The sequence below is a fragment of the Acartia tonsa genome, chromosome 13 (assembly GCF_053477335.1).
Source record: "Acartia tonsa isolate MP-2025a chromosome 13, ASM5347733v1, whole genome shotgun sequence".
In the NCBI taxonomy this organism is placed as follows: Eukaryota; Metazoa; Arthropoda; class Copepoda; order Calanoida; family Acartiidae; genus Acartia; species Acartia tonsa.
Window position 1 is genome coordinate 44,177,254 of NC_137272.1, and position 21,397 is coordinate 44,198,650.

The following is a 21,397-nucleotide window of genomic DNA, read 5'->3' on the forward strand; positions in this document are numbered from 1 at the left end:
TTAACGTTTGCTCTACTCTAATACTTTGGGTACTTTTATTGAATGTTGAGATTCCAAACTTCTCAATCAATAATTCTAATGCCTAGAATGAGAGAATGATTAAGTTGGTTTTCTCCATTTAGAATCTATGTCAATTGTTTGTCTTATCCCTTAAGATCCCTGCATAATAAAGGTATGGCTTCTCTACAATTAAATTTGGTACCCTTCCCCAAAATAGGGTTAAACCTTCTCAGGACCTATAATAAGCTATTTTGTAAAGTAGAACATCTTTCAGTACAGACAGATAGACACACACAGGTCCTGTTACTTTTATATAAGGATATTAATTAAATAATTAAGTTGCTAATTTTAAATGAATTTTATATTTGCTGTCTTTTATGTTATCATACAAAGTAATAAAAAGTAAAACAATTTTATTCAATTTATTGACTTTGAACTTGTAAACAATTTTATAATTTTTCCAATTTTAGAGCCTGAAATAATATGAAATCAATTAATAAGGAAAAATATAAATTGTAAATAAAAACAAACAAACATATTTCAACAAAATCTTTATATAAAAGTAACAGGATGTATGTCTGTGTGTCTAAGGATATCGCTAACCACTGAACCAATAAGGTTCTCCTTTACAATGTAGCTTCTCATAGGTCCTGGTTAGGTTTATATACATTTGGGTGAGGGCACCACCACCCTCCCAAAGAAATCAACATTAGAATGATACCCCCAAATTTATATTTATTCTTGAAATCTTAAATTTAAAGTTGGGTTGTTGCATACCACACCACCCCCTTCCCCCCCCTCAAGTGCCCCAAGAGACCTCTAGTAGCAGCTAATAATAATTAAAGTAAAAAAATGTGTGATACCTTATGCCTACTGTAGAAGAGTGTAGAGATGAAGATGTAGAAACCAGGGATCACATTGAGATAGACAATCATGTATCCAACAACTCTAGATCCTCCAAACCAAGCTAAAATGTCAAATTGTTAAAAGGTTGTACTCATCCTGTCAAAAATTGTGTCAATATACTGTCAATGTGTCAATATTATTAAACTAAAATTAATGTCAACTAAATGGCGTTAATAAAAAGGCTTATGGATGACATAATATTGATACATCAACAGCTTATCAACATACATTATATTCTAACAGGGCATTTAAATGAGAATGTTTTTTTAATAGCTATCCAATTGTTCAATCTGCTAAATTTTTAATCAAATTAGGTTCATAACAAAGATTAGCCAAATTATTTCAAGCACTGCATAAAAATTATGAACAACATAAATATATATTATACTTTCTTAAAGCTATAGCTGTTTAAAATTCTAAGATTCCAATTTTGTTATAGAAGCAGAGCTCTCTGTCACAAATCTCCACTTTTTAAACTAATTGATTTATTTATATGCATGAGTTTTAGTTTCAAGAATTTACCTCAGGAATAATAAATATTATTCTTACCCAATACAAAGTTAAGGCATAGCACAGATGAGAGGACTATTGTGTTCTTAAAAGCTCCAAGTATAAGACCCACTCTTTTACAAGTTCCTCTGGCACTAAATTGAAAATATTTTAATTTTCACAAATTGAGAATAAAATATACAATTTTACTCTATAGAATAACTAGTGTCCTGGCCCTTAGCATTTAGGGGCACTGTATTCATAGTGATAGCAAAAGGCAGAAATTATAGATTAAAACTATCCTAAGACTTAAACATAAAAATAAAATTGCCTAAAACCATCCTATGTCAAGCTTTCATGAAAATGATATTTTTAACCAGTTCAGTACTTTTCAAAATCTTCAGCTACAGACAAAAAACTTTATTAGTGTATATAATAGGATTACACTTACTTTTTGAATGCTTGAACATTTGCCTGTCTGTAGGTAAGTATGATTCTGACAATACTGAAGGCAACTGCTAAAGCTAAATGGATAATATTTATAATTAAGATCATTTCAGATTACTTTATATGTTTAATTATGAATAATAATTAGGACTTTTGTCTAAGTTTTAAAATTTGAAGATATATATTGTTTTTTTTTTTATTTGTATAGTACCACTAGGAATTAAAAGTGCGAAGACTGCATAGCCTTCTAGCCAACAACTATCCACATGCTGAGCTTCACTTCTAAAATTATTAAAACTTTAACTGAATTTCATTTGTAAACATAATAATTTAAAAGAATTTTAATGTTCTTCAACCAATTTTAATAAAAACTATTCTAAAACTTGAAGATGTATTTCCATTTTAGCATTCATTTTCAATCCATTTTGTCTCTTTTAGAAGTGAATAAAGCAATATTAGCAATGGTTGTTTTGGGTTAAAAAGTGTTTGGAATAATAAAAATATGAAAAAGTTACCTTCTAAGATAAATATGCATGTTTGTTGTAAAGCTTGCGATTAACATGCCACCAGCTACAAAAAAGGAAGAATATTTTTTAAAACATTGAAAAATTTAGATGCATAAAAAAATACAAACATAAATTTAACTTATGAAATTCTTACCTAAAGCAAGGGAAGCTCCATAGCTTGAAAAGTAAGCAAAGTTCAAATTAGTTTGAGCAAATCCTTCGGCCCAGAGGTGAAATGTTAAATTAGCCTCTACAACTAAATTAAATAAAAATATATGTATAAAAACAAAATTCATTTTTTTAGTTTCAATTAACTACCTATCCAACCAAAAGTGGCAAGCCAAGAGAAGTGAACAATTGCCCCAACAACTTCACAAACAGAGCATGGTAAGATATCATTTCTTCCTAAAAAGATAAGTTAAAAAAAGATTTAATCTAGGAATAGTTTTCTCGCATCATATTATAAACAGGATTTCACGGATATAAAATGTACAATTATAAGATTAAAACCAGTTTTTTTAGCCTGTACCTTGTACATTTTTATTTTCGTATAACTCGATATAATAGGATGCTAGGATTAGTTTTTCCATATGGATAAGAACCAGTTCTAATCCAGTGGATATTAATCTGTTTCGAACAAATACAGGAAAAAATTTTAATCTTTGATTTACCTACAAAAATTACAAATGCCAGCTGAGAAAATGCAAGACAAAAGTTTCTATTCCTCTCTGTTGACCTTTGGAAACTGGATATACTGTGGTTCCTGAAAAAAAATCATTGGAAATTTGCTAATAATTATTTATTAATTTATCTTTAAAACTTACTTCTTAAAAAATAGAAAAATCTCTGTTGCGATTAATGCTCCCACAGAACAAGCCAACAATATGGAGGTTAAAATATCCAATACTAAATTATAATATGATTATCATAGAATAGGTTACAATTAAGCTAGTATCATATAATTCACAACTATCATATTGTATTTTATACTAAATATACTTTGATTTTATTTGAAGATAAGTCCTGTTGAATGACATTGTTTCTGGCACTTTTGAGTTATCATTTTAATAAATAAAATTTCATTACACAACCTGAAGGGCCATTAAACATGGTAAATGTTCATTACCTGGATCATCTGCTTTAACCTGATCTGTCCAGTCCAACATTATTCCGAAATTTGTGAGATGATTACACTGACAGGTTACCTGCTTTCCTTTTACACCTAGCCTCTAAGTTAAGATTTTTAATATAAGAAATTTGTGTTCAATGACTGTAAAGCACCAATATTTCATTATACAGTTTAATAAAAGTGTATCTATATACATATGATGGTAGTTTTTTTGTCTAACACCATAAAACAGGATTGATTCAATTTATGTATAGTTTTGAAAATTCAGCTGTTTAAGAAAGGTGAGATAATTCTAACTGAAGAATATAGTATTACAACAGATATACTATGATCAAATTTTCTGTTCTTCCAAATTTTTCTCAATTCAAGTGTTAAATCTAAGGTCTTTATATTTAATTAGACATTTTTTGGTTAATCAGTACACTGTACAGCAAAAAGTGGTTAAAAAAAATTTCTCTTCAGGTCTAAAAGTGTAATAGATAATTCCCAGTCCTTTTAAAACTTAAAAGCAGCATATTTTCCCCTAACTTCAAAATAATTACCACACATCCTTTAGTAGACCATTTACTGTTTTCTGTATCATAATAGATACATTCTGGGTATCCAGGAATAAACTGACATCCTGGTATGTTCTAAAACAAACATCATTTGAACCAAGAAAGTTAAATTATTGTAGGGAAGTGCGTAAGGATTAAATCCAAATATCAAAATTGAAAGAGTACAAAGATTTTACCTTTATAAAAAAACCTATCAAAGAATCTCTTATTATAGAGAATTTAAATCCAATACAAGACATAAAAGAACTAGGTAAGCATTTAAATTCTGAAGTTTAAATTTAAAAAGAACAGCTTCTAATACATTAAATTGCAAAGAGAGCACTAATAATCATTAAATTAATCTTTTATAAATTTTGTATATTGTTAGTAGCAAAGTTACTCTATGATTACAAATGTCCGTCCGTCTATCCGTAAATAATGAATAGGGGGGAAATGTGATTTTCTTGTTACCTGATATACTTCACCCATGTCAAATAAGACAGTTGATAAGATATCTTTGCTAACTCGACCATTATTTATTGATAGTCCTAAAGAGCAAAATAATTCTTTTATTAATACTTATTATATAAAGTAGTAGGGTTTTGTCTGTAGCTCAAGATTTTGATAAACATATATATATCTTTTTTTATAGAAGCTTTACATAGGTACCAGGCTGGTTTTAGGCTGTTTTATGACTAAATTTAAGTGTTTGATGGTTTTTGGCAATTTTTCTGTTCTTCACTATTTCATGAAATATATAGCCCCTAGATGCTAGGGGCGCTTCAAATAGTTACTTTTAAATCAGCAATAATTAAAAAAAAATAAAATTAAGATTACATACCTATTAATTTGCTTCCCAACATTCCACCTTTGTTCAATGTTTCAAAAGGCATACTAAAACAATATTAAAAGATAAGTGCAATTCTTCATTTTTAAAACTAAAGATTTGTAATTCACAAATGAACTTACTTAGGAAAAATTTCAGATTGTTTTTCACCAAGCTGACTCTTTGTTTTTATAGATGATAGAACATAGACATTGCAATCTTGGTCTGCATGATTATTATTATCTTCAACACATATTTGACCCTAAAGTAAATTTCATTGATGTTTTTGTCATTGTTTTACAAATAAGAATTTTAAGTATATATGATAATTATTCCTTAATTATCCGTCAATTAGTAATATATATTGAACCATAAATGGTACCATAAGGTGATTGAATAAGACTTGTAAATAAAAATTTTTATAAACAAATGAGGAGTTGCCTCAGATTGGAAGTTAAAGCATTTCTGTTTCGAACCAGAGTTAGGTTTCATAGTTTGTACTTGAACCTCTACAGCAGAATAGTAAAGTTCTGTTGTATCTCCACAGCTAAAGTATAACTTAAATTAATTAGCTAAAGTTAAAACTTTTTAAAAAGTTCTTGAAAAGAATACCTTGATTTTTTATTCATTATTGTCTTTCCTAGTTGATATCCCACTAGATCAATAGTTTCTAAAAAAAATTAAAAAACATTAACAATTTTTTACAATAATTTATAAATTCTAATATAAAAAAATCATACATTATTTCTTTAAAAATAACAAAGTACAAAAATAACTATTATTCAACTCAATCCAAAGGGTTTCTTGTAACTTACCTAGATTTTTTGATAAAGTTTGCATCTTCAAAGTTTGATCAGAAATTTCCATCCAACCAATATATGAACTTAGATAAAAGTTTTATCAAAAATACTAAATACATTATTTAAAATAATTAATAGTTACCTAAATATTTGATTTGTAGTATTTACATATTCAGTTGCAAATTCTAAGTCATGACTTACATCCCTGAATATATTTTATTTTGTCTTTAATCCATAAAAATTAATTTTAGTTATTGTAATGATTAGTTATTATCAATAAAAAAATACCCATCATCAATGTTATTTGCCAGAGTTTCTAAAATACATTAATATAGTTATTTATTAAAAAAGTAGATTTATTTGAATAACAACAAAATTATTTTACCTAAAATTTCTGATAAATTCAAAAGTGTTCCTCCACTAGAAGTCTAAATTAAAATGCATATTTTATTTGTGTAAAGAAAAAATGGGTTTAGTCCCTTTCGTGAAAATTTTCATTGTATTTTAAAAGTAGCTTTTGTTTGCCCCCTGCAGGGGCTAGAAATAGAAGAAAAGCTACTGTAAAAACATAATGAAACTCACCCTGGAAGAGGCGTTGTCACGAAAGGGACCTTTAGGTGTAAAATTTTATTAATTATTATTACCTGATTAGCCTTGTTGATATTTTCATTAATGGTGTGCATTATATTAACATCTGGGATGTTTTCTAAACCAATTTAACATGCCAATTATTAATAATTTATAAAAGGAATCTAATTATTACCATCATTAATCATATCTTGAACACCATTAACCCAAGAATCAACACAATTACTTCTGAAATATTATAAATTTTTTAATTTTGACAAAAAAAGAAAAGATTATCATCAATTTATAACGACAAAAAAATCTATTGCAAGCAATTGTTATCAAGTTCTAATATTTATAGTGTTTGCAACTGCCTATAAACCAATTGCTGAAAAAAAAAGATTCTTTAGATATTAACCTGTCTGGTTCTGTAGTATTGAAATCCCACATACTTCCATCACAATACCAGTAAGCAATTCCCTCTACAGAATCATATAAATCTTATTCTGTTAACATATATCCAATGATTCACAAAATGAAAACAAGTCTATAATTCTAAGGTTTTACATCATTGCTTTAAGGAACCCTGCAAGAAATACACTGATGTAATTGCAGAAAGACTGCCACTAGTTGACCCATTTTCCAAAAAAGCTAATGGCTTCAATAACAAAAAGTTGTAGGCAATTTGAAATGACTTTTTAGGTTGAAAGTTTTCCATTGCTAATGATAGAAATTTTAAAATTAAATTATGCTGCCTAGAAGCAAAATTAAAAGCTTATCTTTAAAGTTAGGTTTCCTATAACTGAATACACTTTTAAAATAAAAACTCAAATCATTCAAAAAAGTCTTTTTTTGTTATTTAAGCTGATATTTTCCAATTTTGGGTATTAGGTCTGGCATTCTCATAGCTTTTAAAGTGTTGTATTTCTTGCAGGCTTCCTTTAAGCTACCTGTAGTATTGACAATATCAGAGCAAAGTTTTTCAGCCAGTTCTCCATAATTTGCAAACCATAAGATACCTCTTGAGTCTAAACAAGAATCTTATCAGATAATCAAAATCTGACACAAATTTTCCAATAGGAAGTTTACATTATGAGAATAGTTATTTATTGCATTGTATTATAGCTTTCCCCGGATATAAAAATGTATAATTATAAGATATTTTAATTCATAACCTTATAAAATTTTATTTTTGTGATTATACATTTTTATATTCATACAAAACTGGATATAATACAATACTGCACATAATTTTTCATTATTAATGAGAACTGGTTCAAATCCATTGGATATTAATCAAGCGATACTTGAAAAGCTTTTACAAATTTTCAGTGTTAAATTTTATTGTTAAGGTTTACCTTTTTTTCTACACTCTTGCTTAGCTGTAGTAGTTTTTGCATATGTAGTTGTTGTAGTAGTTGTTGAAGTTGTAGTAGTTGTATAAGTAGTAGTAGTTGTTGTTGTAGTAGAGGTTGTAGTTGTAGTTGTAGTAGTGGTAGTTGTTGTTGTAGTAGTTGTAGTTGTTGTTGAAGTTGTAGTTGTTGTAGTTGTAGTAGTTGTTGTTGAAGTTGTTGTAAATTGATTATCCTGCAACATTATGTGTATAGTTTTATGTTTCTCCTGTGAATAATGAACCTGTATACAATTTTTCTTAGAAAACTTATAATACAAAACTTACATAACATAAAATTGTTGCTGTATTATCTTGACAATCTAAAATAAATCAGATTATAGTTGTGATATATAAATAAAATTTAATATATATTTCTAAATTGTACATACCTGGAGATTCTTCTACTAGATCATAGCCTCCTGGAACATACACTAAAATATTTTTTACAAATAAAATCTTGGAACAATGCACAAAAATTCTTTGTGCAATTTAGATTGGAAATATTTAATAGCAGAGTGAAAAGTGAAAGTCTAAAATTTTCATAGACAATCACTATTCTAATCGATCCTTACAACACATTTAAAAAAATGAAAGTTTTAACATTTTGGATCTCTGTACAGATATTTATTTTATTATTGAAGATGCTTTATAAGTTTTATTTCAAAATGAAAACCTTACCCCAATTATCCTCTTCACGACAAGTTAAATATGTAATACTTCCAAAATCACACTTGTAAGCCTTCTTACAATTACCTTTATAAAATAATTAAAAAGTTTTCTCTTTCGCTTATCAGTTGTGTATAATTTTGCATGCAAAATAATATCAGGATTGGAATTTAATAGTCAAAATAAAGAAGTATATATTTTATCTTTATATTCTTGTAACTATGGAATAAATGTTCCGCTTATATTTTCATTTTCAATAAGTTATAAAATTTTGTTTTAACTAAGAAAACATTTTAGTAAAAATAAAATTCTTCCAGTAATAAGATTATTAATATTATCTTTTTTATGCAATATTATTGGTCAAAAGTTTTCTTTAACCATCTCAATAATCATCTTACATGGATTTCTTAATTCTCCTGAAACTCCATCCTGGTAATCAATGCAGCTTGTATTGGATGGTGGCACACAATCTGGATCAGCCTACAAACATAAGAAAAATAATACAATGTTTTACTGGATTTAAAAAAAAAATTATTTCAAATTAACTAGTTTTAAAAAATCTTAGAGCAATTTACTTTGTCCCTCTAGTATTTTTGTCTCCTAGTTTTTTTTTTGTACCCCTAGTTCATTTTCTCCCTCGTACCTAAATCAGTGTTCTATCTTTAACTAAATTATATAGTTCAGTTTAAGTTTATAATTTTGAAGAATCTAAAATTTAGATTGTCAAGGACCAGGGTTTAGTACTTTTAGACACAACAGAAAAAAAGATAAAGTATCATACAAGTATTTAGATCGTGTATTTCTTGTAGGTTTCCTTTAAAGGGAGTGTAAACATAAAAATTTCTCATCTGATTATTAAATCTTAATATTTTCTAAGCACATTTCACTACACTGATCAACCAAAAACGTCCTATTAACAATAATATGCAGGAATAATGCCTTAATTTTATGGTATTTTGGGAGGGAAAAAGGAAAAAACAGGGAAAATCTGAACGTTTTTGTTTCTTATAATGTTTGTATGGATATTTAACTTGTCATTTATACTTGAAACAATTTTATTTTATTATTAGTTTTTTAATAACGTAGTAATTAGGTAATAAAGATCTATTTTAAATTTGTATTATTGACAAAAAAATACCTCACTGTCTACAAAGGGTTGAATCTCAAAGGTTATTTAAAATAGTAATATCCTATTTTATTGTGTTGGACAATAAATAGCCCACTTAGGAGAATTAGTTTACATTTTTATCAGACTGTTTATAAAGAAATATTGCACCTTTATTATTTACAAAGAAGGTGTATTAACTTTTTTGCTTTTTATTTAAGATAGCTAGCCGGTGCTTTTAGTAAGTAGTAGATGTAAAATTTTTCATAGAATTCAGATATGCAATCGGTTTTTTTGTAGACCTCTTATTTTTTAAGTAATTTAAGTTTAAAAAAAAATGATTAAGTCGGTTTTGAGGTACTAAAACGCAACAAAATAAAAGAAGAAAATGGCCAGTATGAACAAAAATAGTAAGATCTTTAATTTGACACCTTACTTTTAAAATTCTGTTGAGTAATTATTGAAAAAATCTATTTTTTAACCTCGGTTTAATAAAAATTTTAAACCTTAATATTTTCTCAAACAGACATTAAAAACATGGGTTCATATATACCTTTAGAATCAGAAAAATATTACGAATCCATTCTAAGCAAAATTGAAAAAAAGTAAAAACTTAAAAAAATAAAAATGGCCTAAAATATATTTTTACAGGCAACACTTAATTGTAACTATTAAACTAGCCAATCAAAAATCTCTAAAATTGAAGAATCAAGAAGCTTCACCTCAAAACTTAACCAATAGAATTGACAAAAAAAAGGATAATGTTCAAACAATATATACAATAGATACTACAATAAAAATAGTGATACTTACATAACATGTAAAGAATGAAAAATTATGAACAAGTATGCTTCAGTCTGTTAATAAACTTCAAAACAATGCAGTTAAAAATGCATTATTGTTTCTTGTGTTAAAAATAGCTGTTACAGTGTATGTACATTTGTTTAGGTTTTGTTCAGGTTTTGTTCAAGTCAACCCTTTAAAGCCGAAAATTATGATTCATAAAATAAACTTATTTTTTTTATTATAGTTTTATAAAACTTTTTCAATTTTGCTTAGAATAGATTCGTAATATTTTTCTGGATCTAAAGGTATATATGAACCCATATTTTTAATGTCTTTTTGAGAAAATATTTAGGTTTAAAGTTTTAATTAAACCGAGGTTAAAAAAATAGATTTTTTCAATAATTATGTAATATATGTGGATTATTAGTAGTATAGTAGTATTTGTAGAAAGCTAAAACTTGACCAGTTTACATTGATTATATGCACATTATTTGAAATACATATTTAGTAAGCTGTAGATCTTGTTCATTGTAAGTGGTGTCAGAAATACACTCTTTACAGTGTGCTTTCCTTTTATTCTCTTTGCTTGCTAGGCAGGATATTGAGAGCTTTCCTTTTATTCTCTTTGCTTGCTACAAAAGCAAGATATTGAGTGACACTGATCTTATGCACATTGCCTCCTGGGATATTGTGTAAACTTCCTGCAACAAAATGCCAGATCCTGCAATTGCTGCATCTTCCAGAATTTCTCTGCCTTTTCCTACGTTTGCTGGAACTTGCACAGATGGGGATGATACAGAATTTAGGACTCACCTGTTGAAGCTATCAACTTATTTCTTGTTTAATGAAATAAATGATGATAGGAAAAAACTCCTTCTGTTGTTTCACTCCCTAAAGGGAAAGGCCAGTTCAAGTGCTGCCTACCTGGAAGGCAAATTAGCTACTCCTGGATACACATTCAGTGAATATGAAACTGATTTAAAGGGCCTGTTCCTACCAACCACCTCATTGAATGTGTTTTTAGAGCGATTTCGGGCTCTCCAGCAAGATGCCAATGAGGACCCAATAACATATTCTACGAGACATTATCAACTCTACCTGAGGAGTGTAGAAGGTACAAATTCAAGTCTCAGTATATTTATTGATACAAATCTTAGAAGCCTTCAAAATCCAAAACTAAAATACCGCCTCCTAGGACGTACTTTTGCTGATTTTGCAGCCTACCTCAAGGCCATGCAAGAAGCTGTTGCCATAGAACTTGAAGCTGTACGACTGGGCCTTCATCAAGAGTCCCAGGGCCTAGGTGTGGATGTTCCACAACATGACTACGTAGACAAAGATGCTATGGAAATCAGCCAGATGGATGTGAAATGCTTTTATTGCAAAAAGAACGGCCACAGAGCCGTGGATTGTTATTCCAAGAAACGGAAAAATGCTCTAAATACTACAACTGGTTCTCAACCCTACAAACCTGCAAATACCAAGGGTTTCCAGCCCAGAGCCAAACCTACTGACCAAGTAAAGGACAAGAAATTCTGCAAAAAGTGTAAGACCAAGACTCATAATACAAAAGACTGCTACAAGGACAACAAAGAAAAGAAGAATATCTCCTGTATAGAAGAAAATGGTGAAGTAGATGAATTTGATGCGGAAAACTCCTGGGGGTTCTAGGTCAGGCTCCTGCCACAAACCCCTCACAAACAGGAGCCCAGATCTCTGCAATACTGAAACTGCCAATTAAACCAACCAAACTACCAGCTGTCCACACTGCAAATAAGAAGATAATAGAGATTGTAGGAGAAACTGGCCCGGTAACAATGAAGTTGGCTGAGGGCAAGAACACTGTGGAACTGGTTATACCCAAATTATTGGTAGTGGATAACCTGTCAACTCCATTAAACATTGGTAAGTGCTTCCTTCAGCAGAATGATGTGAAACTAGCATTTGACAAGAATGCATATCATCTTACACTCAAGAACAAAACCTTCTTAATATCACAATTGCTTATGAACACAGAACCCTGTATCCAGGGAATGGATGAAGTCCAACTTATCAAGATGACTCCTGCCACAACATCTATTCCTCCTAACTCGGTTAAACTTGTTCATTGTACAGTAGATCCTGGTCAGAGGGGAAACAAGATTGAAGCTTTAGCTACTCAGGCTAGATTTATTAAAAACATAATAATACCTGAAGGTATTTTTCCTGTTCATAACAATAAACTGGAAATGTACTTCATAAATCCTAGTGATAAAACCATACAACTGAGTCCCTCCCACAGGTTCACTGGATCTACAGTTGAACCAATAGAATTGCCAGGGATCAACAACATGGGTATGGATGAGAAGTCTGAAGAAGCAGCTGATTATAAAGAGTTAACAGTCAAGGAACTAGCTAAGCTATTGAGGATTGAGGAAAATCAAGTGCTAAGGGACAATCCTAAAATCAAGAAGAAGTTGCTGCAGTTACTGAAAAAGCATATTCAAGTTTTCAACAATTCCAGAACACCTGGTTGCACAGATCTTATAGAATGCAAACTCAAACTCAAAGATAAATCTGTAGAACCTGTCCGGTGCAAAGCCAGATTTCTTCACCCCGCCTTGGCTAAAGATCTAGATACTCAAATTAAGCAGATGAATAAAGATGAAATAATTGAACCCAGTGAATCCCCTTGGGCAAGTCCCCTTGTATGTGTCAGGAAGAAAAATGGTCAACTGCGCTGGTGTGTAGATTACAGGTTGTTAAATGATTTGTGCGAGAAAAATGCCCATCCTCTGCCCAACATAACCCAGATGTTAGAAAATGCAGCTGGAAAGAAGATTTACAGCTGTCTTGATGCTATATCAGCTTATTATAGTGTAAAGATGGCCGAGGACAGCAAACCTCTCACAGCCTTTATCAGTCCAAAAGGTTTGTTTAAATTTTGCAGAATGCCATTTGGCTTGCAGGCTGCGCCCGGTATCTATAGTCGCTTGGTTGCATTGGTTGCACAAGGCTTACCCCCGGATCAAGTGAGCAGCTACCTGGATGATACACTGATTCACAGTATAACACTGCAAGAACATTTAAAATGTCTGGATGAGACATTTTCTGCCTATACCAAAGCAGGTATACGCCTGAATCCAGAGAAAACAAATCTCTTTCAGGAACAGTGTAAATACCTGGGGTTCATTATCTCCAAGAAGGGCATTATGATGGATGATCAGTATGTGTCCTCCATCCTCCAGTGGCCAAGACCAATGAAGGGAAAAGATGTCCAAAGGTTCCTAGGATTTACATGTTACTATTCCAGATTCATCCCAAACTACTCCCAACGAACCAACCTTCTAAATCAACAAAGAAACACTGAAGATTTGGAATGGAATGATGAGCTGGAGGCAGAATTCACCAAGTTAAAGCAACTATTCGCTGAAAAACCAATTAGACACCCCCCTGATTATGGGCCAGCAGCTAGTAAATTTATAATCACCACTGATTATAGCCGTATTGGTTTTGGAGCCACACTGAGCCAAAAGCAAAATGGAAAAGAAGTGTTCCTTGCAGCTAGCAGTAGAACTACCACTACTGCAGAAAAAAACTATTCTTCCATCAAAGGAGAACTTGCAGCATTAGTGTTTGCTGTGCGCAAATTTAGCCAAATTCTTGGATATTCAGAATTTGTAGCCAGAACAGATAGTTCTTATCTATGTCACCTAAAAATCATTAAGCCTACCAATGCTCTCATGGTGCGGTGGCTCGAATACCTCCAAGGTTTTAACTTTACTGTGGAACACATAAAAGGTGCTGCAAACCAGGCAGCTGATGCCTTATCTAGGACACTTAATCATGCTCCTCCTGATGCAGTGGAAAAAACAGAGCAAGATGAATTCAACCGAGCTATCTTTGCCTTAGAAGCACCCAATGCAGAAGAGCCTATTAATACACCATTAAGTCCTACCTACATAAGAGAACAGCAAGAAAGAGATCCTGTCCTAATCACTGTCAGTCTCTGGTTAGAGAGCCAGCCAGACAAGAAGGATGTAACAAAGGCAAGAAAGGATCTTCAGGTGTACTACAATATATTGAACACACTACAAAAAAGGACTGACGGGGTATTAATTCAGCAGGTGAAACATTGGAAAGGAGACCTCCAAAAGATCCTAGTGCCAGAAGCATTGAGACAAGATGTCTTCCTCAGTTGCCACAATGATGTAGTGGGCCATTGGGGTATAATACCTACCGCATCAAGAATCTCACTAAGATTTTTTTATCCTGGAATCTTGCAAGATGTCCGTAATAGGGTGAACACCTGCAACACATGTTTACAGAAAACCAACAAGATAAATGTTAAGCAGGGGACACACTACCCCCATCAATATGGTTACCCTAACCAGATGCTGTTTGTGGATCTTATTGGGCCTATGCCAGTGACTGAAAGGCAGCATAAATACTGTCTAACTCTTATGGATGGTTTCAGTCGCTATGCAGCAATAGTACCATTGGTTAATAAAACAGCAGCAACAGTAGTAGAAGGAATTATCACCTCCTGGATCAACTATTTTGGACCACCAGCCCGCATACACTCTGATCAAGGCTTAGAATTTACCAGTAAGATTACTCAAGCACTGTTACAAAGACTTGGAATCAAAACACTACAAGGTCCTGCATACAATCCACACTCAAACCCAATCGAACGTATGCATCGTACCCTCAATGGTCTCATCAGAACAATTCTCCCCAGGGAAGAGAGACAATGGGACAAATATATAACATTGCTTATGTATGCATATAACACGAGATTGTGCGCAGCAACAGGAGTGACACCTGCTGCCTCATTTTTGTCAAGAGAATTATCACTACCCATAGATCTGATAATCAAATCCCCAGAACAAACTCCTACCAGTCCTTTGGAAGAAGTACAGAACATGGAAAGGAGGTACAATCATATTTACAAATTTGTTTTGGACAAGCAAAAACAAACCATACGAAGAAATGGCGAACTCTATGGTAATGAAGACCACAAGTTTAAAGAAGGTGATAAGGTTTGGTTTTTCACCAGTAGGAACGTTAAAGACAAATCTCCCAAACTTACAAGAATGTGGATTGGTCCTTTCAAAGTTACAAAACTAGTCAACAAGGTACTGGTAACCATTGTTGATCGCAACAACAAAGCTAACACAGTACATATATCAAGGCTTAAACCAGTACAAGGCCATGTTCCTAAAGGTAACATTCCAGCCCAGTGGGAGGATGAGGATGACCTGGACCCTCTAGTAGAAGAAATACAAGGTCCAGCAGTCTACAATATACCACAAGACAACATAACAACTGAATACCCTACTGATGAAACTATACCTGAAATTGTTGACATAGTGACAACTGTTCCTGCACCTTCTGTTCCTACTGCCCCTGCATCTATCCTTTCTACAGCTGCACCCTCAAGAGGCCAGCAAGTGGCCAGTAAACCAATCCTTCTACCTAGTGAACAAACCAAGAGAAAGGTAATGGAAGATAGGCCTGCAGCTAGTGAGGAAAGAAAAAGACCTCATACCAGGGGTCTAATAAGACTCAGGGAAGAAGAAAAAGTTCAGGAACCACTTGCTCCTAGGAAAAAAGCAGCACTTACATTCGATGACTACACAGAAGCTTTAGAGGAGGACAGCGATTAGCAAAAGAACTTTAGAAAAAAAAAAAAAAATTGCTGCTTCATGTTCCTATATATATAATTTATGCTAATCAAATTAGGTTCATATTAGTTTACAGAACATCTTGAAACATGCTGTTAAATACAATCCTAATAAGATTGCTGACCAGAAATTGTGCCTATGTTGCCCAGAAAATTCTGGAATGACCTGCCTTCTAAACTCTGCCTGCTTAGTACATTTGACCAGAAGATTCTACCTGCTTTCCATCACATTTGACCAGAAGATTCTACCTGCTTTCCATCACATTTGACCAGAAGATGCTACCTGATATGCTGTACATCACATTTGACCAGATAATTTCACCTAATCTGCTTTCCATCACAACAACTGGCCTGTTTTCAAAGTTTTAGAAAGCAACTAGCCCAGTGTTGCACATAAGTTTTAAATCAGTCTATCAACTATCTCCAGCATGGACAAGACTAAATGATGAAAAGTATATTCATACTCTTATTGGTGACAAAGGCCAGTGCCTACACAATAAGTTACTGGGACTGTCACCAGCCCACCAACATACAAGAGTATGATGCAACAGTTGCTTGTGACAATGCCAAGCTACAACCAGACACAGCTCCCCAACAGGTGTATCTACTTGAAAAACAAACTGTACAACGGCTGAAAGGCTACAAATGTGCTGCTTCTGTTAGCACCTTTACATACTTTTGTGGGGCATGGTCCCACTTAAAAGTAGCTATACCCCCTGAAATTCAAATACCAGTCCAGATCACACCAGCCCAGTGCCGCTATATGTACCATGGTCATCAAACCCCAGAGTCTCTGTTTGGAATCAAAAGACAAATTGAGATCAACACCATCAACTTCTTTAACTATGTTTCCAAAGGCAATATGAAAACCTCCTCCAGCAACATTGCCTGTGAAGGCGAAGATTATAGATACGAAGGTAGAATTCTAAAGGACTCTCTTCAAATCCAACAAGTAACCATCACTGTAGAGGATGAGGAATATTTGGTGAAAGGTAACAAAATAGAATCTACCTCGGAACACATCACCTTATCCTGTGACGCTCCTTCCAGAGAATGTTTTACTACTCAAGGCACCTATATCTGGACCATAGAAGAAAATCATTGCGAGTTCGAAATCATACAAAGCCTTCCAATGAATTCGATTCTGGGTACTCACTATTTAAATCATCAACACCAATTACTAATAAATGCATCAGAAGATATTACAACAAGTTGTGGCCTAAGAATACAGTCAACCAACATGAATAATATTTTCTTAACATTGGACCCTGGTGCAGCCTACTTGAATGCTGTACATGCGGCAGATGTTGATATCACCGCCAACATACTTGCAAAGGTGCAGTATGAGCTCCACATGCTGCACAACAGGATAACTGAATCAAACAAAAATCAACTCAGGGAAATATGTGACCAACAGCTCCAAACACCTAAGATGATACACCTAAAGGACAATCAATTTATCCATCGACATGGAGACATAATCTATCTAACCAAATGCCAACTAAAAAACGGAGTCATTGCTGAGGAAACCACATGTTTTGAGGAGATTCCTTTAACCAATGGACAGTTTGTAAACCCTATAACCAAACTAAGTCAAAATGTCAGCACACCAACCCTATGTTCCAGCCATCATCCAATGAAAATCAAGACCAGAGAGGGAAAATTTGTTAGCTTAGAACCACATATCAGGCCGGCACCAATACCACCAACGTACCACCTTGTTAATGAAGACAATTACCAGATGGAGGACCTCACTGAATCAGCGATATTTACAACCACTCAACTCCAAAGTTAGGAATCCCTCCAATCCTTCCCAAACTACAAGAAGAGCACCTTAAACAGAATAATGATAGGCCTATGCTTAGGCTCTGAACAATGCTCCAGCCATAACCAACCAACCCGAACCACCTACAGCCTCACAAATCTGGAGAACAGAATTAAGCTCAATCTGTGGCAAGAAATTCAGGAAATCATCAAAGAATATGCCACGTATATCTGCTTGTTGGCATTAGCCATAAATCTGACTAACTTAGTGGTCACTGTGTTAAGTGTCTGTTTGACTTTAGCAAACGCGGGACCTAGGGCAATGCTAGCCCTAGCGTATAAACTGTGCTGTAATTCCAGCCGCCAGTACTCCAAGATCCGAAGACTAACAAAGGCAAGAATGAAACCAGCAGAACAAGAAGAACTGTACAATTTGAACCTACATTAACCTACATTGAAATTTTAGTATATAAAATCCACAAATTAAGTTTTCTTTTAAAAATTCAACTTTATTCTTTACAAAGCACATTGTTAAATTCCACAAATTAAGTTTTCTTTTAGAATTCAACTTTATTCTTTACAAAGCACATTGTTAAATAAAAACAAAAATTTAAGGAGAGTATATGTAATATATGTGGATTATTAGTAGTATAGTAGTATTTGTAGAAAGCTAAAACTTGACCAGTTTACATTGATTATATGCACATTTTTGAAATACATATTTAGTAAGCTGTAGATCTTGTTCATTATAATTACTCAACAGAATTTTAAAGGTAAGGTGTCAAATTAAAGATCTTACTATTTTTGTTCATACTGGCCATTTTCTTCTTTTATTTTGTTGCGTTTTAGTACCTTAAAACCGACTTAATTATTTTTTTAAAAACTTAAATTACTTAAAAAATAAGAGGTCTACAAAAAAAACCGATTACATATCTGAATTCTATGAAAAATTTTACATTTACTACTTACTAAAAGCACCGGCTAGCTATCTTAAATAAAAAGCAAAAAAGTTAATACACCTTCTTTGTAATTAAAAGGGGGCGAGAGATGGGCCAACTAAAGTTTCTTGGATACTAATAAAAAACCTGTTTCTAGCTTTGTTATTGTATTTGGTTTTCAATAAAAAATATTGCTTATTTTTAAGTTGATTTTGAAATGTGTAGAAAAAAATTTACCATGCACAATGAGTCATAAAGTTCTGTTGGTAGAATATCACTTCTGAAGCACGCTCCATTTTGAGTAAAAACTGAAATTTACAGTGGGGAAGTTTAAAAGGCACTGTAAACAATCACACAATTCAATAAAGTAATTAGAAAATCATAAAATTGAGAGATTTTTAGGATCAAAGATCATTATATACAAATAGCTGATGGAGCATAATCACATGGAAGATTTGTAAACTTACACATGTCATAGTAGACTTCTTTCAATAACATTTAGACTAAGCATGATGCAATGATAAAAAACTTTGAATAGATTTACCTTTTTCATCTTGGCATTGATGGATGTGAATTTTGTTTTCATCACAGTAATATGCTTTCTGACAATCACCTTGATAAAAGTTGTTTGCTATCATTTAAAAAAAAAAATCAAATACAAAACATATAATAGTTATCAAGTATTCAATAGAAAATGATTTAACAAAAATTCGTAATTCGTATTTGGGGGGGGGGGGGTAAAATGGCACGCGAAGCGCGCCAAAATTTTTTTTACCCCCCCCAAAATTTTTACCCTGGGGGTAAAATTTGCTTGGGGGGGGGGGTAATTACCCCCCCTGAAATCTGTTGGCAGGGGTAAATTTAGTTTACCCCCCCCCAAAATTTACCCCCGGGGTAAAATTTTTTGGGGAGTTAATTTAAATTTTATTAAATATTTAGTATTAAAAATTTTATTAGAGATTTTTTATTTTGGGGGGGGTATTTACCCCCAAAAAATGGTTTGGGGGGTAAATTTTAAATGGGGGGGGGGGGGTAAAATGAAACAAATTTTGGGGGTGCCAAAATCGTTTTTGGGGGGAGTTTTGTGAGAGATCAATAGACCAAGTGAATATAGAGTAGATTCATTACTGAAAATGATATTTAATTACATGGATATTTTTCAACGATGAGAAATCTACTAAAGCCATGAATACCAGTCTCACAAATTGCATCAGTTGGTGGGGTACAGTCTGGTATACCTGGATATAATTATATTAGAACCTTGAATTATTTAATATTTAGGGAAAAATTAGTCTATTCCTCCTTCCTAGATTTTTTTATTATTTAATTAGTTGCATAAAAGGTATGGTTCAAGGTATAGTTGCATTAAGTGCATTTAAAAAGTTTGATTGCAAGCAAATGTTACAAGAATACCATCTAACATATATAATTTTGTATTACAATAAATAGAAATCAATTAGGCACCAACAAAATAGTCATCATGCTGGTTTTATGAAAACAGGACAGCCATATAAGTTCCATATATCCAAAAAACATGATTTTCAAGTCTTGATATTTTTGAAAATACCTGGTAGAAAATTTAAATTGATTCAAATATATGTCATATAGAATAAGTTTGAACTATTAAACAGAAAAAATCACTAAATTTAAGTTTAAATGCACTTTGCACTACCCCTTTAATTTTCTCTTTTCAAATGGATCAAATAAGCTATTTTTGGTGGGAAGTAAAATTTAGATCAATTCATTCTTGCGGCAACAGTTACATCAAATTACATTTTTAAAGCCCCTAAAAGTACTTAATCTTATTCTCTATGCCCTTTTTTTGCTTCAAAAACAGCTAACTAAAAAAGCTTTATTATTTCAGAACGGTCATAATTAGGCCTTTCAACAGTCTTATATTTTGAACTTATTAATGCTGCTCTTCTTGTGAATAAAAACAATGTTTATTTAAAATACCTTCTGCTAAAGTAAAGCAAACGGCAAAAATTAATATTACACTCCCTAACATCTTTTCTAAATTACAGAATAATAAATACTGTTTTAATTTTATCTTAAGCAATAGAAAAAATTAATTATATTGGCAATAAATAATAATTTTTACATAAAATTAAGGCTAATAAATCACTTTAATATTTTATAGTGCTTATGCACTATTGTGACCAAGGTCTATGCTTGTTTCTTATTGAGTGAGTATGGGAAAGAAACAAATATTTTTTTTCATTCCTCAGAAAGTTATACTTGGGACATTAGAGTTTAACACTAGATGGAATAGGGTGAAATAACTGTATTTTTCTATCCCAATGACCTTGTCTCGACTCAATTGGGTCAATGAAAGTTAACCCATTGCATGGGTTGGGAATATTAATACAGTCAGAAAACAATTTGCTCTCAGACAAAAATAGTAATTGATAAAGGGGAGGGGAAGTAGTTATCTGCATATAAATCTATACTATAGATCTGTTCTTGGGACAATCTCCCAAACTAAAATTTTTGGGAAGAATTACACCCTCTTCCATATATAGCTACCTTCAATCCTTGTGTAGTTGAACTTAAAGAGTGGCTAACAACTAATAATACAGCATTTATTTACAGTTAGGGAACTGAAAGATTTTATGTAACAACAGATACAGGAAAGCACATTTATGTACATAAATTAAGCACATTATCATCTATAATACAAAGTAGAAAGTAGAGCTTAAGATCTCGGTAACCACTGAACCAATTGTATTATACTCTTCAGGAAATATACCTACTGGTCCTGTGGTGGTTTTAGGCTATTTTCTTGGGGGTTGGGACACTACCCCAAGAAGTTTTCACGTGATTAGACCTATTTTAATTGCTAATCAAATAAACAAAATAATTATAATAAAACGT

The 21,397-nt window shown here is 32.2% G+C and overlaps 1 protein-coding gene across 1 annotated transcript; it reads right to left on the reverse strand.

Annotated features, from left to right (window-relative positions):
- Window positions 1-343: 343 nt before the first annotated feature.
- LOC145335325 (adhesion G protein-coupled receptor L3-like) lies at window positions 344-20,554 on the reverse strand. The gene is made up of 34 exons (XM_080181061.1): window positions 20,480-20,554; window positions 19,672-19,761; window positions 19,068-19,136; window positions 18,761-18,831; window positions 8,664-8,745; window positions 8,278-8,352; window positions 7,989-8,030; window positions 7,885-7,919; window positions 7,565-7,793; window positions 7,157-7,234; window positions 6,625-6,688; window positions 6,403-6,455; window positions 6,284-6,345; window positions 6,025-6,067; window positions 5,928-5,955; window positions 5,782-5,844; window positions 5,655-5,722; window positions 5,452-5,509; window positions 5,281-5,386; window positions 4,983-5,101; window positions 4,855-4,907; window positions 4,485-4,561; window positions 4,020-4,109; window positions 3,475-3,577; window positions 3,173-3,254; window positions 3,020-3,111; window positions 2,667-2,753; window positions 2,503-2,604; window positions 2,358-2,412; window positions 2,054-2,124; window positions 1,847-1,919; window positions 1,456-1,550; window positions 864-967; window positions 344-473 (listed from the first exon to the last, which is right to left on the reverse strand). The coding sequence occupies exons 1-34, from the start codon at window positions 20,529-20,531 to the stop codon at window positions 450-452; spliced, it is 2,595 nt and encodes an 864-aa protein (XP_080037187.1). The 5' UTR covers window positions 20,532-20,554; the 3' UTR covers window positions 344-449.
- Window positions 20,555-21,397: the final 843 nt, after the last annotated feature.

What these genes read in the sequence shown, in the direction of transcription:
- LOC145335325 (XM_080181061.1), bottom strand. Translation starts at nt 20,531, where the DNA reads ATGTTAGGGAGTGTAATATTAATTTTTGCCGTTTGCTTTACTTTAGCA. An exon ending in TTTATGACTCATTGTGCATG is followed by an intron (nt 8,746 to 18,760) that starts GTAAATTTTTTT and finishes TTATGTTTGTAG; the next exon opens with GCTGATCCAGATTGTGTGCC. An exon ending in TCTAGTAGAAGAATCTCCAG is followed by an intron (nt 7,920 to 7,988) that starts GTATGTACAATT and finishes GATTTATTTTAG; the next exon opens with ATTGTCAAGATAATACAGCA.